This window comes from Perca fluviatilis, chromosome 3, assembly GCF_010015445.1.
Source record: "Perca fluviatilis chromosome 3, GENO_Pfluv_1.0, whole genome shotgun sequence".
NCBI classification, from domain to species: domain Eukaryota; kingdom Metazoa; phylum Chordata; class Actinopteri; order Perciformes; family Percidae; genus Perca; species Perca fluviatilis.
In genome coordinates, this window is record NC_053114.1 from 40,482,581 (window position 1) to 40,508,573 (window position 25,993).

The window sequence follows — 25,993 nt, forward strand, 5'->3', positions numbered from 1 at the left end:
TTGAAATAATGTGCAGTTGAACCCCCAAATGTTCCTTTGCTTATTGGCCGATTGTAGCAGACTGTAGTTGTCCTGCTCAGCTGACGGTGTGTAATGTGTATGAAGGTGAACCGAGGCTGATTCAGCAAAAGAGCATGACCTTTCTTGGAGACTAAAGGTTAAGAAATGACTGTTGAGGTGTGGTGAAATCTAAAGCTCTGAGTGTACCAGGCTGACTGTGTCACTGAGGCGGGGGTCAGCAGGGGCTTGGGCTGCAGACTTTCTAAAAATGTCACTCGAGCCCGTAGTAATCCTCCGACCCTCCTCCTTCTCCTACCTCTGCTGGAGGATGGCACTGGGTCAAGGATAAAAAAAAATCCCTGAACCGACCGGGTGATGCTGGTTGCCTGGGAGAAGGCGGGGGTGTCTTTATTTGGGAAATTGATTCTTCTTGCTAGTGACTATGATTAGAACAAACAGGACCACAGCTACCACTGAGTACTTTGATTATTCAGATAATACAAAGAGTCATGTTGGAGTGTTTGTAAATCTCCCAAAAAATGATTCAGTGTTTTTTTTTTTTTTCTTTTTTTATTATTTGATTGTGGAAAAGACTCTTTTTAGGCCAGTTGCATTTCCAACTGTGTGCCTTTCTTGCGTGGACTGCTGGTCATAATAATACAGAGTTTGTCAGGTTCATTCAGCGGCTCTTTTCTTCATCAAACAGGTTAGGACAAAAGTAATTAAAATTTTAATGTGTTGATCTGTTAAGATGTGAAGTAACTTCTGGAACATCCGTTGAGTTTTTATTAATTAAACTAAAGTCCCAATGCCTAGTGAGACGACGTATTTTATTATGTGGTAATGTTCTGTACTGCTAGTAGCCACATTTCTTTGACTAGTCTTAGATCATCCGTACGAGACAAAAGTTCTTCCATCCAGCCGATGAGGTGGACAGACATCATGTGATCCCTGTAATGCCCTCTGGCCAGTCCTTCCAGGAAAATGCGGAGTTTTTTTGTGATTGTTGTGGGCAAAAATCCTTGATTATGTGGCACATTTTCTTAAAAAATGCGATGGAATATGCGGGATATTTATCCAATTTTATGCGATGAAATTGCGTGAACTTGCAAAAATTGCAGGAACTTGCAAAAACTGCGGTACAAAAATATATACAAATAATATAATATGAAAGTAAAAATAAAAGTAATAGTCTAAACAGAGGGAAATAAAAGATACAAAAGAGACAGACTTTCAAAAATCGTTAATAATATAGACAGCAGGAGCACTTAAACAGATAATATCAGATATTAAGATAGCTTTCTTATTGGATACCAACTTAAGAGACTAGAAGTACATGTCAAATTCAACCTCCAACACCTGCTTTTCGATGAAGTTCACGTCGCGTAATTACGTCACTTCATAACGTTCCCATGGCAAAAGGGGAAAATGGCTGCTCTTGTGTGAAGTAAAGTATCTTTATTTATTTACAGTTAATTACAACTGTGTAGCCACACTGAAAAGCTGGGAGATTTAACAAAAAAACAAAACAAAAGTCAAACCTACTTTCTAAAACCAAAAAATAAATACTGTCATATTTAATTTATGGCCAGTTGAACAACATACAAATTCAAATTATGTAATTACACCGCGCGATCACGGAAGGCTTGTATCATGTGGACGCACCGACAGTGTTGTTGTCATTACTTATAATTCCTCATGGGGGCGACAGAAACTACGCACTGTAGCTTTAAGTATGAAGGTGAATATGCGTTTCAATATCGTCAAATAAATTCCACACAAGTGAAACACGTACATCCTTCCCCATTTCTCAGGTCAGCTCTATAAATAGCAACAGTTTGTGTTTGTGCACCCTGTAGGCATTTTGGTTCCTTTGTTGACCTCACCGGTGTGATTAATTTATTCCTACTCTCCTGTTTTAGCAAAATGACCTTTATAGTGACACATATCTCATGGTCATGGTAGTGTTTAATAACTCCCTGGAACCTGATAGTTTGTGAGCTAATTTTAGGGTAAATATGGACACAAAGAGATGTCTTTCAGCTCCATGACGACAGCTGCATTAAAGAGCGCAGTGACGGCTAGACAGTTTAAAGGTTCAGGCATGAGTCTGTTTTTCAGAAACTTGTTTTCCACAATTTTGAGAATGAGGGAGTTGTTTTTACAGCGGCAGACTTTGAGGCTCAGATCGGACGGCATTGTGTGAATGAAACTGAATGAAGTTGATTATTGACTATCTTATGTTGGGATTTGTCTTTTCAGCAGTTCAGTATGTTTTCATCCACTTGTTTATTGACTTCATTTCTCTTGGCTACGTCCACACCAGAAGCAGAAAGTTGTGTGAAATAGTCATTACAATCTATGACCATTTATTTCAGCAGACTAGATAAAGAAATGCCACTGCAAGCATCTCTTTAAAAAAAAAAAAAAAAAAAAAAAGATTTATCATTGTGTTTAAAGGCCTAAATGATTTCCCTGCAGTGTTTATTGTTGTAATTCCAGCTGCAGCAGATGTATTCATAGTCTTCTAATGTTAAGTTGTCTTCAGTTTGGTGCTATACATAAATATCCTATAAATTAAAGGTATTACAAGTGTTATGTTATGAGGCAGCTATGGCTCAGGAGGTAGAGAGGGTTGTCCCTTAATCACAAGGTTGGCGGGTCAATCTCCTGTCTGCATGTTGGTATAAAGGAATATTACAAGGGCGTAATTTTGGGTTCAACATTGGGGGGGGTTTGAGAGTTCCCCTTTTGAGCAGAATTGAAATTTTGAACGTCAAACACTTCATTTTCTGCATTCTGGTGAATTTTTTCTGCAACAATTTGTGTCTTTTCTGCATTCATTTGTGGCGCATATGCCTTTATTTATGTAATGGAAATTACCATAGGTTTTTGAGGGGGTTGCTCTGGCCAGTTTTGATTATTGAGGGGGTTGTAACAGCCCCATCCCCCCTGTAAGTTACAGTCATGAAGTCCAATCCACAGGCATGGTTGTGCGCTCAGTTTAGCATTCTCTTTCCACGGTGTGGTACTTTTTGCAAAGATTTCATCATCAATATATTTATTTTCAATCATAGGACCCCTAGGGGGCTCTGTAGTTTTTCACCAAAATGCAATCTTTGAGGTCTAAGAAACGTGTTGAATGCATATCCTTCCACAAAAAAAAACATTTGCAAAGTAGAATTTTGTAAAATCTACAACCACCCTTTCCATCAGAGGAATAGTGTGTAACCAGAGGCAGAACTGTGTGTAGCATTGCCTGCGTCCTCTTGTGTGTAGTGGTTAAAAACTCCTGTGGTGCAAGATAATGTTATGGACGTATTCAGAGGGCTACTTTTCTTGTGAAACAACCTGTATCCTGTGAGGAACAGAACAACATGACTTTGCCTTGTTTTTGTCATGGATGATGGTGAACATGAGCCAAAGACCAATACACAATATCACAGAACACAAAGCCAATACCTCAGTCTCATATTCCTCCCTGACTTAAGAAGTAAATTTTTTCTTTTAGACATTGCCTTTGTTGGACTGTTATACATCAGCCGCATGTCGTCCTCTGGCTGGCTTTGGTTTTCATTTCTAAAACCAGACAGCAGATGATAAGCTGGTGTTCGGTCAGCACTAGAGATATTTGAAAAAATCCGCCATCAGCCTTTTTATTTTAACCTCAAAGTGTTTCGATAAATATATGAATTTGGTTATTAAAGAATTGCGACAATATACAGTACAGGCCAAAAGTTTGGACACACCTTCTCATTCAATGTGTTTCCTTTATTTTCATGACTATTTACATTGTAGATTTTCACTGAAGGCATCACAACTATGAATGAACACATATGGAATTATGTACTAAACAAAAAAGTGTGAAATAGCTGAAAACATGTCTTATATTTTAGATTCTTCAAAGTAGCCACCCTTTGCTTTTTTGATAACTCTGCAAACCCTTGGTGTTCTCTCAATGAGCTTCATGAGGTAGTCACCTGAAATGGTTTTACCTTCACAGGTGTGCTTTGTCAGGGTTAATTAGTGGAATTTTTTACCTTATTAATAAAAAAGCAAAGGGTGGCTACTTTGAAGAATCTAAAATAAATGCTTTCAGTTATTTCACACTTTTTTGTTAAGTACATAATTCCATATGTGTTCATTCATAGTTTTGATGCCTTCAGTGAGAATCTAAAATGTAAATAGTCATAAAAAAATAAAAGGAAACGCATTGAATGAGAAAGTGTGTCCAAACTTTTGGCCTGTACTGTATGTACTCAGTGGGACATTCCTCAGTTGAAAAATCTAGTCCACACAGCAATAAAGCCACAATATGTTGTTGTTAAGTATCATTTTTTATATCTTTATTGGTTTTATAAGGAGCTAATTCTAACCTTAAACACCTAACCTTATGAACCTTAAAACAACCAATGATAAAATATAATATAAAATATAAAAGAAAACATATGACAGGTGAGTTGAGCCGAGAAAAAAAGAGGTCCAAAATTTCGGGGACATTTAACTTTGAGCCAGTAGATCAGGGATGAGTTTAATTACAACTGTGTAGCCACACTGAGAAGCTGGGACATTTAACAAAAAAACTAAACAAAAGTCAAACCTACTTTCTAACACCAAAAAATAAATACAGTCATATTTAATTTATGGCAACAACACTATTTATTTATACATTTACTTAAAATTCCTCATGGGGGGCAACAGAAACTACGCACTATAGCTTTAAATATGAAGGTGAATATGCGTTTCAATATCGTGTGAAACACGTACATCCTTCCCCATTTCTCAGGTCAGCTCTATAAATAGCATCAGTTTGTGTTTGTGCGTCGTCTAACAGTGACACAGAGAAAAGGTTAGACAGGTACAGAGACACCCTGTAGGCATTTTGGTACCTTTGTTGACTTCACCGGTATGATCAATTTATTTCTACTCTCCTGTTTTAGCAAAATGACCTTTATAGTGACACATATGTCATGGTCATGGTAGTGTTTAATAACTCCCTGGAACCTGATAGTTTGTGAGCTAATTTTAGGGTAAATATGGACACAAAGAGATGTCTTTCAGCTCCATGACGACAGCTGTATTAAAGAGTGCAGTACATTTTTTTTTTTTTTTTAGACATTGCCTTTGTTGGACTTTTACACATCAGCCACATGTCTTCCACTGGCTGACTTTGGTTTTCATTTCTAAAACCAGACAGCGGATGATAAGCTGGTGTTCCATCTGGCATATTAATACTACACTTAGATGAATATCATCAGGAAAATATATATATATAAAAATAATCCCAACTCAAAGTCAACTGCATGGTATTCATCTGCAGCAGGACTTAAAAACCTCTAATGGGAAATAATTAGCTGAGGTGCTGACAGAAGAATCCATTGTGTTTTCGCTCACAATGGCACACTTTGTTTATGATCAAAATGTAGACCATTCATTCATTCCTCATTTTGTGACAATTAGCCCAGCTGCACTCATATGAACCTGGACTTTCAGGTGCAGCACAGGACCATGCAGCATACCACAATCTGGTTTTGGTTACAGTACGTACATACTGTACATACAACTGTTAAAGATTTTTTTCATATTTTTTTTATTTGCTTTTAGAGTCCAAATGTTGTTGCACTTAGTGTTAACTTTTGTGCCAATATTGAATGATGATTTTTGAGACATTGTTACCAAAATAATTTATGTCACTCAGGAATGTGGATATTTTGTTTCCGTGTTAAGTTCATTAAATGAATAGAAGCATTACTAAATGCATTTGAATATGAAAAAGAGATATGCTGGTAAAATAAAAATTGATTACCGGTGTATATTTAGTTGTTTTCATTTGGTAGCTATACTTGGCTAATTGAATGATAAGGGTTACAGTATCCTACTGGTGGAAGTGCACAGTCACAATCTGGCCCTCAGGTAGCAGTGTTGGGAAGGATACTTTCAAAACGTATTTCGTTACAGAATACAGAATACATGCCCACAAATGTAATTTGTAACGTATTCCGTTACGTTACTCAATCTGAGTAACGTATTCTGAATACTTGGATTACTTCAGGATTACTTCCACATTGAATTGCGTTTTATAAGTGTAGGAATGCGGCTATCACATCCAGCTTACTAAACAGGCCTATAATGGTGTGTTCTTTTTATTCCAACTAGCTGAATGTGTACCTGAACAAGCAGATAGATTATTGTATTGGTAGTCCCGAACTGCATACTACAAAAATCTAACCGCAGTCTTGCTACCACAAGCTAATTTTAGCTAACGTTAGTTAGCATGTCAAACGGGGCTAGTCAGTCTTTAAACGGCTCTGGAGCTAGTAAATCAGCACGTAGGAGAATGTAAAGTCGCACGTCAATGTTAAAATAGCAAGGTGACCAGTAAAACTACAGCAGACGACTACACCTGGCTAATTAAAAAAATAGCTTACTTTAAGATGCTTCTTCAGGTTGGAGGTGGAGTAATTTGGACGCCGAAAGGAGGTTGGTTGCTGGCAAGCAGAGGTTGCACTGCACAGTTATATTTCATTCTCCCTGTTCGTTCTTTAATGTGAAATGCTGTTTGAATTTCCAAGATAGAAACTTATTCCTGTCCTGGCTCTGTCATGCCGGTTCCGACTCCATTGTGACTGATCACGCAAATAGCTATTTTTTTCGATTGCATATCGGGGCTTCTGGAAAATGCATAGAGTTGCCTTAATTTAGTCAGAGTGAATAAACTCGTGAAACAGATAAGTATCGTCATGTAATCCATTGATTTCAACAATGTAACTGTATTCTAAATACCAACGATTTAAATTGTAACTGTAACGGAATACAGTTACTCATAATTTGTATTCTGAATACGTAACGCCGTTACATGTATTCCGTTACTCCCCAACACTGAGGTAGTGAGGATAACATTTTTGTGGCACTCTTTATAATCAGTTTTGCCCATCCCTGCTGTAGACTAACCTGGAGAGGTGGTGTTATAAACTAATACGGAGTGTTACGTACAGCATGGAATAAAGACACAAACCGACCTCAAACCTCTCAGTGAAGATGCAGTTTGGCAGGTGATAAGGCTGACATGACTCAACTGTGAACCATGTTGAGTTGTCAAACATCAAAAGCTGGCTTCACACTGTTTTGGCCAGAAATTTGGCCATTGCCTCTCTGCTCCTTTCATTTTCTTGTCCTCTCTTTTTTTTGTGAGGCATTTTGACACAACAGTAAGCACCATTTTACTACTGCATCTGTAAAAACCAAGACAACAGACACTTTAAGAAAGAAGAAGAAGCCATTCAGAGGCAGTGGATGGAAACGTACAAGTGGACCATGAGATGTCTCAACGTCTGGCGGAAATGGGATAACACACACAGCCAAAAATGGAATAGGATTATAGAAAAGATACAGGAACACAGTGCATGCAGTGGAGCAAACGGAAAAACTACAACATGGATGGATGGGCTGGATGCCGTTTTTGGGCCGCTGACCGGCCTGTTCTGTCCCCAGGAGAGCTTTGGATTCTCCGTCAGCATTTAAAGTTGTACCTTATGTTCATGTGAACGAAAAGAAAATCAATAAAGATATCGGCACGTGAAAATGATATATAGTTTGGTAGGTTTGATATTCATAAAATACCGTAGGCGGAAGCCTGCACACCATCACTCATGAGCCGAACACCGAAGGTTATTAACAGTACGTGTGACAGTTTCTGCTTTTGTTATTGGGTATAACTAAACCTGTGATCTTCAGAGGGGGTGCACAACACCGGATGCATCACAGACTGCAGTCAAGCCATTGCGTCGTCTGGCTCGCCTGTTGCCACTCTATGCAACGACATCTTCCTCAGCCACTTTTACATCGTCTGACGAAATTAAATTGAAAATGAGGGCTGTGTTTATGTGGATTTATTCATAATGTGCACGTAGGTCGGGAGAATGAATGATTGTAGAATCTTTGATCAGAGTAATTGATACGGCAGCTTGGCGGGCGGATAAAGGAAGCTGTTAACACCGTTTTATCTGGGGTGTAACTCTACTCAGATGAACCTGAGGTTTGTGGCGGGACCATTCAGCATGTCACTTCATTGTCTGCAGCCTCGCCAGTGGATATAGCTCAACCCTGGATATTACAAGATACTTATCAGCTTCGTCTCGCAGAGTGGAAAGCAAATGGAGGCATCCAGACAAAGACTGTTTCTCTCTCTATCTCTGAGAATCCTAATTGTCTGGTTTTCTCATGTAGCTAACGAGTGCTACCGCTTTTCATCCATAGTCGCCCACCCCCGAAACTCTCTCCCTCTTGTTTCCTGGCATCGCTCCGCTCTGGAAGCCAACCTGCTTTGGCTCTGCCTCTGTCGTTCTCTTGGCAAAGGACAGTCTTCATATTTGGGTTAGAGATGAACACAGGAGCTCCGAAATCATGATTGTGTTATAACATGATAGCATCTTGTTAGCCCACAGTTTTTGAATAGGAACTCCAAATTAGACTGCACTGATTTAGGAGGCTCTTTTATTGGCCTATTGATGATTTCAGTCAACATTTCAATCAGCTTATTCTTACTTTGGTTGGCTTCACATCACACATCTTTAGCTGTCTACTTCTTTACTTCTCGTCTTCGGTCCATTGATGACAAGTTTGTTTAACACTCATGTTTTTCTCGCGACAAATTTGACCCGTAAGTTTTTATATGAGAAATGTGGGTTTCTTTTGTCCAAATCGCCCGAAAATAACACGGATGGTTCCATACAACGCTCCTCATAAGTAAAGTTAATGATCACTACTTTCATTGAATTTTGGGTGTTTTATTCAATTTTATAGCATTTGTTGACAGCAAGTGTGATTATGTGCTGCAACTCAATAAGGAAAAATGAAATGGTTTTAAAACCGTATCCTGACTAAACTTTGACATATACCAGTCTGTGATAATCCATAAATATGCATTCCTTAACTATTAGTCAAAATAATTCACAGTTTCTGCTTTTCTTAACTAAAAAAATAGGTAGGCTATAATTTCATATAAATGAGGTTTATAGACCATGAATTTCAAAAAGAAGTGTAAAACGTTAAGTTGGAATGAAGTTGGCTACGAACATGTAACACAGAAATGGGTGATAATTTATACTTCATGCTTTATAAACAGGCAAAACAGCACAACAAGTGCATGGTCGACGGGAAGTAGGGGTGCAAGATATATCGACTCAATATCCTTATCGCAATATCACATTGCGCAATATTATATCTAGGGGTGCAAGATATATCGACTGAATATCATTATCGCAATATATCGAAAGTGTCGCAATAAGTATGCAATATTTTGTTTTTTTTGTGGAGCGCTGCGTCCCGTCCATTGGCTGTGTGGCTTGATTGTGTTCGATTTAGAGCCTGCTTGAAACGATATAATGATCATGTCTCATTGGCCAGTTTCCATGCCACTTGCACATGTTAGTGCACGTCAGCGCTACGTGACAAACCCTATGAAGTGTGACTGTGTAAGTGAAGAAATTGATTGAGATTGAGACAACAAAACTGAACAAATCAGAGAAGCAAAAGAAAAGTTGTGTCCTGTTCTTTCTATTTATATATTTTATACTGTCCTACTAGTAAAACATGTCCTGTTCTGTAGACATGGTCCTTATTTATTTATTTATTTATTCATGTTGGACCAGTCCAATATCAGTTGAAATAAACCTTGTGTTGTAAGAAAACTTGTTTCATTTGTTATGAATCTATTTTGATGCGTTTTCACGTAACTTTTGTAATTTTACATATGTTTAAAAATATCGAAATTAATATTGATATCACAATATTTATAATCGATATCGCATCACATTTTGTCAATATTGTGCAACCCTAACGGGAAGACTAAACAAAAGGGTTAAATTACCAAGACGGTCAGCCTTGCACCTAAATGATGACGAAGTCACGTAGGTTGTCAGTGCGTCCCGACAAACCCTTTCAACAAACGTTTTCTCATCTGCCACCACTGTGGTTAAGTCTATTTAGCTTTAAAAACCTAAAACTACTTAAGGTTGAGGTTAGGGAATGATTGATCAGTTTCATGGAAAAAAGGATAAGAATATAATGATTGTATCATTTAAACTTATTACCACAACATTTTTCAAAAAGTGAATAATGGTTAAACATTACAGCTTTGTTTTTGTGCATTTTATAGCTAAGCAAAGAACACATAAGGAATATTCTACTGCTTAGAGCTGCAACGATTAATTGATAAGGCGATCGACAATACATCAGCAACTATTTGGAAAATCAATAAATCATTCTGAGTGAAAAAGAAATGCAAACATTCTAAAGTTCCAGCTTCTTAAAGCTGTAGTGTGTAGTTTCTGACGCCCCCAGGAGGAAATCCAAGTAATGACAACAACACTGTCGGCGCATCCACATGATACAAGCCTTCCGTGGTCGCGCCTGCGCCCCCACCCCTCCTCCACGCAGTTGCTAGTAGCCAAGGAGAACACAGAGGATTAAAAAAATCATGATGGACTCTTCACTCGAGCTTCTGCGTGGGGAAGTCACCGGACAACACAATCTTCTGAACATAGCCATACTGAGAAATACAGAGAGAGTAGCTGTTGTAGCAACTCATTTGGCAATGGCTTGAATGTAACAGACGTTCAATAATATCAAAAAGTTACTGCACTAAAGCTTTAAACGTGAGGTTTGCTGCTTTTCTCTTTGGGGTTTGGACTGTTGGTTAGACAAAGCGAACAATTTGAATGTGGCTTTGTAATGGGCAGACTTAGTGACGTGTTTTCACGTGGACACATTTTGCACTGGTTGAAAGGTTTTTCGGGTTTAACGACAGTTTCCTCTGAATGCTTTTCAGCAGCCTTTAAGGTCCTTTTGTACGTTTATGGAGACACTCTGGGAAGTCCCAAATGCTCTGCAACAGCATGTTCAGTGCAGCTTTATTCCCATTATTTTGCTGTTTTGGCAGGTCAGAATGTAACTCTGGGTATAGAATGTACCTGTGATGGGTTCAGTCTCTTTCATTATAGTTCAGACCATACACGAAAAGATTAAATACAGCTTTGTGTTTTGTAGTTTGTTTCCTGTGGCTGTTTGGATTAAATTCCTACTGCAGTTCTCTTGGTACAGTGGTCATATATTTGTAGGCGTATGGGTGAATCTTATTGATGAATGCCATCATTCTCAATGGACAAACCAAGCAAACTGAAGTGAGCGTCTTTCTCATGGATGTTTGAATAAGAAACATCTGGGCCCTCTGTAAGTTTAAGGGGCCACAGTTGCAGTGTTCAACCCAAGTAAACATAGTTGTGCATCACCAGAATCTGTTGATCTCAAACCACTACATCCAAGCTCCATTTTCCATAGCAGTAAATAAAGAGCTTTTGAATGTTTTATCCTTTAACAAGTTTGCGTTTGCCCCCAGCTTGCTGAAACATGGAGACGAGTGCTTTGAACCTGCATCCTGCCCCTGCCTTTGGAAAGGAAAGGAGTATTTCCCCGGCGACAGAGTCTCCTCCCCCTGCCATCAGTGGTAAGTTTATGTCATCGCATATAAAATCAGATCAAGCTATTATAGACAACTTTGTTCATGAAAACGCGATGTCTGGTGATTCCACATCTTGTGGTGGTCTTCATTCATTCTGTCACGGTGCTCAACTTTGCATTATCCCCACCAATCATTCGCCAACAATATCTGTCAGAATTAAGACAAATCTCCAACAACGCTGCTAATTTTTCAAAGTCCGATTTTTGCCTGAAAGCGTAAAGTCCTGAGATTATCCGAGCAGCGAAAGTGGCTACTTGATATCCATAATTCTCCGTTATCGCAGGGGAAACAGAGCGGGCCCTTGTATGACTCTTTGATTCCCTCTGCTTCGGGCTGTTCATCGCTGGTGAAAGGAAACACTCTCCCAGTGATCTCAGTCATTCTCCCATCCTTCCATTTCTTCTTCAAGCCATAGCCAGGGAAGAAGATGTAGATGACAGCCTAATAGCGCAATGAGCGGTGATTCAGCCTTTGACAGTTCGCTGGCCACTTTTCTGCCCGCTGTAAACCCGAGGCTCTCGATAAAAGGAGGCCATTAGAAAAAAAAAAGGCCCTCGCACTAAGTGGGAACAAGTTGATGCCGAATCACTGAAGCTTTGCTGTCTTTGTAGTGTTTGCCAGCACGGGACGTTCCAGTGTGTGTTTCATCCGTGTCCATCCATGTGCATGGCTTACGGTGACCGCCACTACAGGACGTTTGATGGACTGCTGTTTGACTACGTTGGTGCATGCAAAGTCTATCTTGTAAAGGTACTGAACGTATTTATTCATAGTGAGAGAGCCAAAAATGTGTGGTTGCATATTTTAACCCATTCATTATTCATCTGTACACTTAAGGCTTATAGTTTGTTTTATTTTTTCTGGGACTGGGGGTTTTATAATATTAATTGTAAAATAGTGATACTAAAGTTGATCACTGCAGTTTCCAGTAAACAAGGTAAACAAGGTCCTTTTGCAACATTGGCAGCTCAAAAATGGTGGTGATGGCACAGTGGATATGACACATGCCTTTGGTGTGGAAGATCTGGATTCAATTCCCCCTGTGATACATCAACCAATGTGTCCCTGAGCAAGACATTTAACCCCTGGTTGCTCCAGAGGCGTGCGGCCTCTGACATATATAGCAATTATAAGTTGCTTTGGATAAAAGCGTCAGCTAAATGACATGTAATGTAAAAAAGTAAGAAAAGAAAAAAGAATACAACAAAAAAAAAACATTTCCTCTGTATTTATTTACAGTATTATGGATTTGTGTCATTAATAGTGCCATTGCGGCAGAAATGTGCATTGTGTCATCAGTCTGCGTGCATGTGTGTGCATGGTATAAACAAAATAGGGACCCACTCATAGAAGACCACCTCCATAGTGCTACTAGAGGTAAAAAAAAAAAAGCAAATGTATGGCCATGCTTTGATAAATGTAGGGGGGAGAAAAAAAATAACTCTGAAGTAACTGATAATATATTTATTTATTTATATTTATAGGTATAAATGTGTTTAAGTATAAATTACTTGTGTTTTCTCTCCTCCACAGAGCAGCGCTGACGTGATGCTCGGTGTAACAGCCGAGAACGTCGACTGTTTCGACAGCGGAGTCATCTGCAGGAAATCTCTGCTGATCAACATCGGCAGATCCTTCGTGGCATTCGATGATGACTCTGGGAAGCCAGTAAGATATATTTTCATATACGTGTTAAAAGATAACGCAGGTTGCCAGCAGCGAATTTTCGCGAATATCTGCAGCTGAAAAATGTCAAGGTTTTTTCCGTTGCACCTTGAAGTGGATAATGTGGCATTAGCAGGAATTCTCATTGTCACTTCTTTTTGTTGGCTAATCATAAACATCAGCTGAGTCAAGTCGAATATAAGATTTGAAAATATATCAGTAAAATTAAACTCCTCTGTCTGTTGCAGAATCCATCCAGTGTGATTGACAGGAAGCAGAGGATGTTCATCTGGCCAGCCGGGTACTTCACAGTGGTTCATTTCCCTGAGGAAGACGTTACCGTCCTCTGGGACCGCAAAACCACCGTCCACATCCAGGTCGGACCTCGCTGGCAGGTAGGACGCTGGTTTCAGTGCCTTTTTCTGACTCAGTGGAGTGTGCAGGGTTGAGATTTTAGGTTGCATTTGGCTGATGCTCCAATCTAGAGTGACTGAAAGTTAAATATATATACAGTTAGTTAAAAAAATGTGTTCCTTCATATTCAGACTGCGTTTACCATCAGATTCCTGTCTCTCCTTGTCCTCCCTGAAGAGAATAGATACTATGTGAAGTTGACAGTTCATTCTTGACTTTAGAAACAGCAGGTGACAAAACAATCTCAACTCAAGCTCCTCTTATGGCGTTTTTCCATTACGTGGTACCTGCTCAACTCGCCTCGACTCTACTCGCCTCGACTCGACTCAACGCACTGTGCGTGCGTTTTCCACTGCAGATTTTAGTACCGCCTCAGCGTGGCTGGTCGTCATAGTGCCGCCGCAGTAAACTGCCGTGACCTAACGCGACACACACACACACACACACACACACACACACACAGCGTGTGTTGTTGTTGCCACAGCCAGAAGACACATTTTGTTTCAAATGAAGCTGAAGGCAGCAAAAAAACACAGCTGGCTAAACTATTTAAAAATGGCAGGTTTGTTCAGGCCACACCCCTCTGTCACTTTCACGTCACCTTCTGGTATCGCCTCAGCTCGCTTGGAACCCCGACTGAGGTGGTACTAAAAAAAGTACCTGTTAGCAGGTACCAGGGACTTTTTTTCGTAATGGAAAACCAAAAAAAGGCGAGTAGAGTCGAGCAGGTACCATGTCATGGAAAAGCGCCATTACTCCATGACCTCGTCATCAGCAACTGGAGGGTTCTCAGTTTTCACAGACAAAAGATGTTCAAACTTTTTATGACTTCCTGTCCATGTTGATCTAAAAGTTGAGCTTGTCTATACACAATGTGAGTCACGCATGTGCATCTTTGACAGCTAGCTACGGCAACACCACTTGGTCAAACGTCAAAGTTACCGACGGACGCGATACGAAACGCGAAAACGTCCATATATATATATAAATATAGGTATATATATATATATATATATATATGTATATATATTTTTAATTTTTGATTTTTGATTTTTAATTTTTAATTTTTAATTTTTAATTTTTAATTTTTAATTTTTAATTTTTAATTTTTAATTTTTAATTTTTAATTTTTAATTTTTAATTTTTTCTGCAATGCCGGGTACAGAGCTCCGTTGTATCAGCAGCAGTTGGTAGTTGTGTTCAGCCACCAATAGGTGTTTGCGAGCCGGGCACAGGCCCTGCCAGATGACGCTCCTATCAGGGGCCATGGTAGTTGAGTTTAGCCAGAAAAGGTCTGGTGTCATTTGGCCACGACAGTTAAGTTTAGGCACCGAAACGACAGTTGAGTTTAGAAAAAAAGATAGTGGTTTGGATTAAATCACTCCCGAGGAACAAGCACACGTGTTTCCTGGGTGAAAGTATTGAGTTTTCGCAGTTTGTCCAAGTGGTGTTGCCTTAGCATCCAGTGTGTAACCGGCCTTTGAGTTGAGATTGTTTTGCCAAATATTGGAGTTTACGATGACCATGAGAAAAAACCTTAGTCACACTGACATTCATAAACATTAAATCAAACGTGGTGCATGATTTTTTCCTCGCTCACCAACTGGATGACTGCTCAGCAGCAGTGTGCTCAGTGCTGCCACCAGTGGTCAGAGGCTGCATTGCACCAACGCTGCAGTGGTTATTCCCAATCTTAAAGCACAATAAGAATAGAACAGAACAGACAGGGAGATTCACTTTGTTTGGTAAACTCTGACCCTATGGAACCTTTTTAAGGGGATATTGTATTCAGGACATGATGATATAAATTGACTGTTAATGTATAAAAAGGATCTGATTAAAGAGGGATGTTGGTGGTGTGTTCAGGGGAAGCTAAGTGGGCTGTGCGGGAACTTCGACATGAAGACTGTGAACGAGATGCGGACACCCGACAACATCGACTCCCCGACTCCACAGGAGTTTGGAAACAGCTGGAATGCAGCAGAGGTGAGAGAAACGTCGCCTGCATTATCATCAAGCTTGTTACATGTTACAACTGAGTATGGTAGCTTTAATGTCAGAATTTTTTAAATTTTTTTTATCATGTATCCGGTTCCAACACTTCACACAAGAATGATGTGATATGATTAATGTGATTAACAATATGTGTTACAATCACCGTTGTTTTTATATAATCAGATACAAAGATTCTCATCACATTAATATTTATTCACGACTGATTATATTCATCATCTAAACTTCCTCAACCGGCAAATTACAGTAAAGAAGACTTTTAGACTTGACTTCTTAACCTCTAAGAAAAAGTTGTAATTGAGCATCACTGTGTGTGTGTGTGTGTGTGTGTATATGTGTGTGTATATGTGTGTGTGTTCAGTGTGTGAACAGTCCAGATATCAGACACCCCTGCAGCCTCAGTCCACTCAGAGAGCCTTTTGCAAAGCGGCAGTGTGGCGTCCTGCTCAGTGAGGTCTTCCAGGCCTGCCACCCGGTGGTGAGTAACAGTACAACAACAGCCCTCCATCTCTGTGGAGTACGCAACACTTAGGAGGCTTGTGAGGTGTACAGTTAAATAAATGGATAATTAGATCAAAGTTAGGTGGGGTGTAACTTGAGAATCAAGTTTTCTCGAGCTCAGCGCGTCGTGAGTAGGGGTTTAACGGTACGTCGATCTGGATCGACTTATTGTTTCAGTCCTCAAACAAAGTGAAAATATCAATACGTATCGTCATCTTTAAGATGCGCCTTTATTTTGAAATTCCCACTTTATATATATTCTTTTTATTAAAAAGAGTAAATTTGTTTTTAATTTAAATGTCTGGAATAGATCAGTAATGAACTTATCAAATCATATTTTAGTTGCTTTTTGTAAATATATATAAATGTAACTGATTGTGTTAAATGGGCTTATGATAGCGTCTCGTATCGGTCGCAGGCCCCTGAATTGAATCAAATCGAAATCGCATCGTGGCAGACTTTGTGATATCAGTAAATATTGTATTGTTGTCCTAAGAATCTATATAATATCGTATCGTGATGTAAACTTGTGATTTACACCCCCTAGTTATAAGTCTGACCCATACGTGAGGGTTTGGTAAGAATTTTTTATACTAAATCGTCAGTTTTATTGGTGATACATTTCGGTGTTTGTTGTTCTCCGTGATCAGGTGGACGTTACCTGGTTCTACATGAACTGCCTGGCAGACACGTGTGCCTGCAGTCGTGGAGGCGACTGCGAGTGTTTCTGCACCAGCGTGGCGGCATACGCCCAGCGCTGCTGCCACCAGGGCGTTCCTGTGGACTGGCGCTCCCCGTCTCTGTGCCGTGAGTTTGAACGCAGCGAGCCAAACACCTGAAAATCTGTTTCAAGAGTTGATATAGATCTCCTCCTTCTTGTAATAATGAACCATTAATACATCCATCAGTCACAGCTTAAACATTCTTTATAAAAAGTACTTTATGCCTTATTAAAAAGTGGTACCTATTTCTCTTGATTATGAAGCACTTTGTAACTTCTATTACTATTTTTAGTAGTGTTGATTTTAACTGTCTCTGTGCTTCTATCCTGCAGCGTACGATTGTGAATTCTACAACAAAGGTATGAAAATCTCTGCACTGACCTATGAGCAATATACATCTCTCTCACACACACACACACACACACACACACACACACACACACACACACACACACACACACACACACACACACACACACACACACACACACACACACACACACACACACACACACATACAACCTTACTGACTACTTACTGACTGAAGCACTTTCCACACAGAAATATGAGAAGTTTTTCTCAGGCTGAGCTGAGCGTGATACAGAGATGGGGTGTCAGAGGAAATTGTACAATGATTTTGAGTTTCATGACAGCCTTTCAGACTTTTATGACTCCAAATTGTGTGTTTTATTAGTCAGTCGGACTTGATCAATCAATAGGCTGTTGTCATTCACAGTATGTGTTAGTGTGTAATGTTACAGCAGCTCTTTTAGTGCCTCTGGTGCTGTTAGAATAGATTAGATAAGATCGATTGACTTTATGGTAAAAAGTTGTCTTTGGCTTCTCCCAAAGTACAGCAAGGTAAGCAAGGTAAATACAATGCATATAACACAACACACATTTAAAACCATGCAATCTACAATAGTGTTTTTGTCAAAGGTTAAACAGGATTGTGTCCACCTCCAGTTGTGGCTACAGGAGGAAGTGGGCATTTGGTCACTTGCACATGCGCACCGTTTCACTATAAGTGAGAAGAAACAAACATACTACTGTTTTATGCATGTTTGAGCTACTTTACTGGATGTATTTGTGCTTCAGCTCCAGGCAGACATTGGTTGATTTTAAACGTCTGCACGACATTACCCAATCACAATGGTGTTTTTATATGGTGACCAGTGGCTGCCTGGAACTGATGGAAAAAGACATCCAGAAAATTCAAAAGCGAGTAGTATAGTTTGCACAATGTGTCGCTGCTAAGTACAGAACAGTGTAAAACTGCATGAATGCTCTATAAGGATAACCCCTGCTGCACTGACATGGCCTCCTGTCGACAGTTCTGGGTAAAGGTCCCTTCAGGCTGATCACCTTCAGGGATCGGGCAACGCTGTTGGCAGCCAGCAGCTCCAGTGGCTCTGTGTTCCTGCAGTGGGGCAACCTCAGCTTCGCCGCCCCCCCTGGAGTACTCTCGCAGTTCATGATGACGCCGGGCCTCAGCAGAGCCCGACCACACGGTGAGTGACTTCTATTCAGACTGCAGGGTTCGACTTCATTTAGGCAAGGCAAGTTTTATTTCTGTGGCACATTTCAGCAACAGGGCAATTCAAAGTGCTTTACATAAAACATTAAAAGAGCAATTAAAAGCAATTAAGAAAGAGAATAGAAAAACAAAACAAGCTTAAATAGAATAAGACAGGTATAAAATACAATGCAGTGGAAGAAATCAACAATTACTTTGATTTGAGTAAAGGCAGCGTCAAACAGAAAAGTATTTAGCCTTGATTTAAAAGAACGGAGACTTGCAGCCGACCTGCAGTTTTCTGGGAGTTTGTTCTAAATATGTGGAGCATAAAAACTGGACGCTGCAACTCCATGTTTAGTTCTGACTCTGGGGACAGAAAGCAGACCTGATCCAGACGACGTGGTTCATAGTGCAGCAGAAGATCAGAAATGTATTTTGGCCCTAAACCATTCATTGCTTTATAAACCAGGAGTATTTTGAAATCACGAAACCAGAGTAAAGAGAACTGAAGTGATGCGATCCACTTCCTTGGTCTTAGTGAGGACTGGAGCAGCAGTGTTCTGAATCAGCCGCAGCTGTCTGATCGATTCTTTAGGGAGACCTGTAAAGACTTTGTTACAGTAGTCAAGTCTACTGAAGGTACAAGCATGGACAAGTTTTTCCCAAATCCTGCTGAGACATAAGTCCTTTAACCCTTAATATATTCCTATTTTTATCATATTCTGTGCCGCACTCTGCGTCTTTCTCTGCTGTCTTCTCCTTCAGTTTTGGATTTGTTTTTTTCAGAAGTCACAGATATCGTGTGGTTCAGTGGGTAGAGCAGGCGCACATATATACTGAGAGGTTTATGCCTCGATGCAGAGGTCCAGGGTTCAAATCCGACCTGTGACAATTTCCTGCATGTCTTCCCCCTCTCTCTCTCTCCCCTTTCTGAACTAGCTGTCCTATCAAAATAAAGGCGGGAAAAAGTCACAGATATCTATGTGAGAATGAAGAAAAAAAACTTAAAAGTTTCATAATTAATTTTCTTAAAAAACCTTGTTTTTTTTAAATACAAGACCCTAGATTTACTTATGTATCTGAACACCTCCTGAGGAAAACCCTGTCATGGAGATTTATTGTGTGTTGCCATAGCAAGCGTATAAAAAGAGGATTTCATCAGCATTTCTTAACTTGACAAGACTCAGGAGTAAAAAACACGGAGGCAACACTGATCCGTGCTCTGTTTTACCCCTAACATTTTTGTTTTTGAGTAAAATTCAGCAGATGTCAAATATTTCGTAACCATTATGCATATTTAGCTTTTGTTAGAAGTTGACATGGACAGAAATACTAGATGTAACTGATAGTTGAAAATTCCTACATAATTACAAGAGCAGTGTGCAGAAATTTCCTCGAACAAGACCTTGAAAATCGGGGAAATACCCTTGAATTTTGTGTCTGAGTGACTGTGGGAACCCTGTGGCTATTTGAGAGGCTTTATAGTTTTATTTTACACTCATTTTGTGTCACCGTATACAAAAAAGAAGTGTCCGCGTTACTAATGGAGGATATAGTACATGCAGTATCAGTGCATGAAAGGGAACTTCTGTAGTGGGGTTTGGGAAAGTCGATCGGTGTGTAGATACCACAGAGATATGTTTTCCTGTCAGCAGAATACAGAGTGCTGCTGAACGAAAGACACACAAGACAACTGGACTGTTTTTCTGTTGGGCTGTGAGAAATCAGCAGGAAGAAGCTATTTAACCACAAGACCCAACCTTTTATCTTAAAGGGTTTTCAACCTGGATCAATCCTATTTTCCTCTGTTTCTGTGTCTAAGTGACTGATGGGAACAACAATCTTTAACATTGGTCCAGTATTAAGCAAGATCGCTGCAGTCGGCAGTGGCGAAACAAGCTGCAATGTAAGTTAATAGGGCGAGTCTAGCTTGTATTTACCTTCACAAAAGTGCTCGTTTTGCAGCTGACTGGCTCAGATTAATATTCTAAGTGTCTGACAACATTATGGAAAGGATCCCTTCAGATATAGACCTTTAAAACCTCTTTGAGACATTTCTGTTTAACCAGGAACAGCTCTGAAGTCGCTAGCGCTAAACCCACCAGACTCCATTTAAAAAAGCTTAAAAAATATATACTTCTAGCGTGTGTAGAGCCAACATATTTTCACATGTAAATTAGTAAACTATGTGTTTATTTCAACCAAAACTAGAGTTGTGATGGTTGTAAAAGTGGAAAGACGATCCAAAACGGCTTTTAATAGTTTTATTTTGTTTCTGTCGACTTTGAATTAAGTGTATTTTATGATCCTAAAATGACTGTTTATTTACATGGAGTCTGGTGGGTTTAGCGAATGCAATTTCGCGGATTTTTTTATATTTAAAAAAAGGATCTTACTCTTTAACAGAAAGGTCGAACTCCTTAGAAATAATTTCCATAATGTTGTCAGACACTTAGAATATTAATCTGAGCATGTGTGAGCACTTTTGTGAAGGTAAATACAAGCTGGACAATTGCCCTAATAACTTAAATTGTAGCTTGTTTCACCGCTGCTGACTGCAGCGATCTCTGCATTAATACTGGAAGATTGTTGTTCTCATCAGTCACTTAGACACACAAACATAGGAAAATAGGGTCCAGGTTGAAAAAAAAAAATGGTACTTAGCCTTTAATGACAGTGTTCACACATACAACTCATATGAATGTTTTTGATCTGCCACCTCTAGTCTGGTTAGCAAACTAAAACTCCTTAGCTAAGCTTAAGGAAAGATTGTCTTCATTGTTAGAATAAACCAGGGCTGAACCTCTCTTCCCTTAAATTGCATCCCCGGCTCCTCCACTTGCTTCCCTTCCTTGCGTCGTAGTCCGTCCCACCGAGGAAGCATTGGAGAGACGGAGGAAATCATCGGAGGAGAGCGGAAACGAGGAAATGTGTTTTTAGAGGGATAAGACGTCCTTTCCTCTGAAACGTCACGTGAATTTGTCAGCTGTATGGAGCGGAATTGGCAACGGCTTTTAGCTGCACGGCTTCTGGGAAGGCTGCTATTGTGTATCCTCGCTCATAGCTCCTCGGACATCCCTCCTCGGTCCTCGCTCCTTGCTCCTCGGGCAGGAATAAGAGCTTTGAGACGGCCTTCAAGACGGAGGGCCAGAACAACTTCCGGTTCAACCGAGGAGCAAGGAGCAATCAAATAAGAGACCTGAGATTCAGCCCATGGGACAGGATGTGAACCGTGTTGTCCAGTCTGTTTATAATTCTCTCTTGGTTTGTCACTACGAGTGACTACGAGTAACACTGTGGTGGAGTTTCCAGAAACACCATGTAGTGGTATGATGAGACTAAAGGGAAAGCTTAGACATCAGATCATCATAGGTGACATGACAGGGGACGAGAGCATTCATCCAGTGTCTGCTATCCAAACCTGTTCTGTCCTTGCCTCTTTGTCTTAATCAGGGAGCCTATGTAGACAACTGCATGATAAAAGAATGTTTTGTTTCAGGACCATCTCCTGTTGGAGGTCAGTGGAAGCAGTGTAACAAGGGGACATAGTTTCTCATGCATCCCAGAACTATGCTCAAGGTGACCATCTTTTCTTTGGCGCCATGGATATCTTGAGATATCACACACTTGATAGTTGGGGCTAGGGATATAAGCATCAGGAAAAGGCACAGGACCTCAGAGAGTTGGGACGCCACTGCACAATAATACATTGTGTTTAAACTGTACTGTCTCCTCAATTGAGTGTTCATTAAATGCTTCTGTATAATTCATCAGGGTCTCCCGAACCTTCTTCACATACAGTGCCTTGCGAAAGTATTCGGCCCCCTTGAACTTTTCGACCTTTTGCCACATTTCAGGCCTCAAACATAAAGATATAAAACTGTAATTTTTTGTGAAGAATCAACAACAAGTGGGACACAATCATGAAGTGGAACGAAATTTATTGGATATTTCAAACCATTTAAACAAATAAAAAACTGAAATATTGGGCCTTGCAAAATTTTCAACCCCCTTTAGTTAATACTTTGTAGCGCCACCTTTTGCTGCGATTACAGCTGTAAGTCGCTTGGGGTATGTCTCTATCAGTTTTGCACATCGAGAGACTGACATTTTTGCCCATTCCTCCTTGCAAAACAGCTCGAGCTCAGTGAGGTTGGATGGAGAGCGTTTGTGAACAGCAGTTTTCAGTTCTTTCCACAGATTCTCGATTGGATTCAGGTCTGGACTTTGACTTGGCCATTCTAACACCTGGATATGTTTATTTGTGAACCATTCCGTTGTAGATTTTGCTTTATGTTTTGGATCATTGTCTTGTTGGAAGACAAATCTTCGTCCCAGTCTCAGGTCTTTTGCAGACTCCATCAGGTTTTCTTCCAGAATGGTCCTGTATTTGGCTCCATCCATCTTCCCATCAATTTGAACCATCTTCCCTGTCCCTGCTGAAGAAAAGCAGGCCCAAACCATGATGCTGCCACCACCATGTTTGACAGTGGGGATGGTGTGTTCAGGGCGATGAGCTGTGTTGCTTTTACGCCAAACATAACGTTTTGCATTGTTGCCAAAAAGTTCGATTTTGGTTTCATCTGACCAGAGCACCTTCTTCCACATGTTTGGTGTGTCTCCCAGGTGGCTTTTGGCAAACTTTAAACAACACTTTTTATGGATATCTTTAAGAAATGGCTTTCTTCTTGCCACTCTTCCATAAAGGCCAGATTTGTGCAGTATACGACCGATTGTTGTCCTATGGACAGAGTCTCCCACCTCAGCTGTAGATCTCTGCAGTTCATCCAGAGTGATCATGGGCCTCTTGGCTGCATCTCTGATCAGTCTTCTCATTGTATGAGCTGAAAGTTTAGAGGGACGGCCGGGTCTTCGTAGATTTGTAGTGGTCTGATACTCCTTCCATTTCAATATTATCGCTTGCACAGTGCTCCTTGGGATGTTTAAAGCTTGGGAAATCTTTTTGTATCCAAATCCGGCTTTAAACTTCTCCACAACAGTATCTCGGACCTGCCTGGTGTGTTCCTTGTTCTTCATGATGCTCTCTGCGCTTTACACGGACCTCTGAGACTATCACAGAGCAGGTGCATTTATACAGAGACTTGATTACACACAGCTGGATTCTATTTATCATCATTAGTCATTTAGGTCAACATTGGATCATTCAGAGATCCTCACTGAACTTCTGGAGAGAGTTTGCTGCACTGAAAGTAAAGGGGCTGAATAATTTTGCACGCCCACTTTTTCAGTTTTTTATTTGTTAAAAAAGTTTGAAATAGCCAATGAATTTCGTTCCACTTCATAATTGGGACCCACTTGTTGTTGATTCTTCACAAAAAATTACAGTTTTATATCTTTATGTTTGAGGCCTGAAATGTGGCAAAAGGTCGAAACGTTCAAGGGGGCCGAATACTTTCGCAAGGCACTGTATGTTAAATGAGTTGTGCTGCTCCTGAGTTTTTCCTTAACAACCTTTTCACAAAACATTTGATTCTTTGTTAATATAGAAATTATTTAAAATTGACACTGTAAAAAAAGGTCAATGACTGTGACGAATAAGAGAGCTGAGCCGGAAGGCAAAGCTCTCAGTCTACTGGTCAATTTTCGTTCCTACCCTCATCTATGATCATGAAGGCTGGGGTCAAGACCAAAAGAACGAGATCCCGGCTACAAGCGACCGAAGTGGGTTTTCTCAGTATAGTGGCTGGTGTCTCCCTTAGAGATAGGGTGCGAACAGGTCTTTTCCTGCATAGAGGAATTTTTGGCGTCCCCCAAAGAGGTTTTAGCCAGCACCAAAGGAAAATCACCAGTGCCGAAATTGTAAGAATTGAGAGAAAAAATAGCAATTCAGATCCTGTTTAATAGCAGTTTACCAAACAACCGTTCAACAAGCAGAACATAAACTTAAAAAGGACAGCTTATGTCAGTTTTACCGTCCAGAGTCTGACCATACCGGACTATCCCGATGATTTTAACACTATTTAAATATTTATATTATTTTTTTAAAGCAGTTTTGTTAATTTGGGTTTCATTTACTCAAGCATAATAGGCATTTTTGTTTATCAAACTGTCAGAAATACCAGGCAAATGCATAGATTTCTGTCAAATAAGGTAACACAGACGTATTGCTTTTACTGTACGCGAACAGATCATGCTTACTGTCGTGCGTAGTCACCCCCCCAAAGGCAGATTCTGAGTCAAGAAAAACCCTGGAGAAGCTCAGTTATATGTAAGGAACTCAGAGTATAGCCGCTACTCCTTTGCGTCGAAAAGAGCCACCTGAGGTGGTTCGGGCATCTGGTAAGGATGCCCCCCTGGGCGCCTCCCTAGGGAGGTGTTCCAGGCACGTCCAGCTGGGAGGAGGCCTCGGGAAAGACCCAGGACTAGGTGGAGGGATTATATCTCCACCCTGGCCTGGGAACGCCTCGGGATCCCCCAGTCAGAGTTGGCTAATGTGGCTCGGGAAAGGGAAGTTTGGGGTCCCCTGCTGGAGCTGCTGCCCCCCGCGACCCGACTCCGGATAAGCGGACGAAGATGGACGGAGATGGATGGATACTCAAATACCACAGTTGAAAATAAAACAAAAACACACCTTAGAGATTTCTGCAGTCTGAAAAATGTGTTGGCTGAAGCTACAGCTTGTTGTCGTATTACTCTTTTTGCAATACACATCCAAACTTACAATAAGTATTAAAAACAGCTTTATAGTATGCCGGTATAGATATCAAACATCCAACCGCTGTCTGTCCTCCTTCAGCTGAGAATCTGAGAGTTTCAGAGAGACTGAAATCCATCCAGTCGGCGTTCTCCTCTTCCACTGTTTCCTCTTTGCGCTTGACAGTGTTTTGGATGATTTGAGCGTGTCAGTGAAAACACTGAGGGAGAAGATGGACTTCCTTTGAAGATGGACTTCCTTTGACTTCCTTTGACTTCCTTTGACTTGCTAATATGGCAACCTGAGCTACAGGCCGGTCAGCAAGCCAAGTTTTGCTTTTATTTTTTTGACAAAATGAATTCAGTCCCTGAATTCTAAGCCCCTTTCAATCAGAGAAGAAGAGTTTCCCCAGTGAGATATTTTTCATTATTCCAGTATGGTTTAACCAAATAGATTGTATTACATTTATGCAGGTCATTATCTAATCATTAATCCAGCTGCCCTTGTAAATGGTTGGTGACAAGAAACAGGGAGGCTTTTTGGAGGGAGTCGTTGAAATAAATGAGGTGGAAAAGCTATCATAAAGCTGCACTAATCAAAATTCTTATTGTAATAGTGGAACAAATAATATAATAGCTTTTTGGCTTCTTGAATCTCATTGTTTGGGTTTTTATGGCTCTCAATTTGACTGAGTTTACTGTTAGAGTCTAACACAGTTAGAGACTAAGTAAGTGAAATGTATTTATATAGAGATTTTTTCACAGATAAAAAATCAAGTGCTTTACATAAAACAAACACTACATATTAAAACACGCTTCACTATCAACAATTTAAATCACAAAGTTATAGATAAAATAAATAAATAAAGTGCAGAAAGGTCAACCAAAAGCCTGTTTAAAAAAGTAGGAGTCCACAGAGACGGCAGAGCGTATTGGAGGAGGCAGAACGTCCCAAAGCAGCTCCTAGCAGGCTGACAGGCTGACAGC

At 40.2% G+C, this 25,993-nt stretch overlaps 1 protein-coding gene across 1 annotated transcript in view; it reads left to right on the forward strand.

Moving 5' to 3' along the window:
• otog (otogelin) overlaps window positions 1-25,993 on the forward strand; it is an 83,644-nt gene that overhangs the window by 30,712 nt on the left and 26,939 nt on the right. The window contains exons 21-29 of the mRNA XM_039796196.1: window positions 11,396-11,503; window positions 12,130-12,268; window positions 13,052-13,186; window positions 13,432-13,578; window positions 15,464-15,583; window positions 15,972-16,088; window positions 16,762-16,918; window positions 17,166-17,192; window positions 18,168-18,344. Of these exons, the coding sequence (XP_039652130.1) occupies window positions 11,396-11,503; window positions 12,130-12,268; window positions 13,052-13,186; window positions 13,432-13,578; window positions 15,464-15,583; window positions 15,972-16,088; window positions 16,762-16,918; window positions 17,166-17,192; window positions 18,168-18,344 (1,127 nt within the window). The remainder of the gene's footprint in view (window positions 1-11,395; window positions 11,504-12,129; window positions 12,269-13,051; window positions 13,187-13,431; window positions 13,579-15,463; window positions 15,584-15,971; window positions 16,089-16,761; window positions 16,919-17,165; window positions 17,193-18,167; window positions 18,345-25,993) is intronic.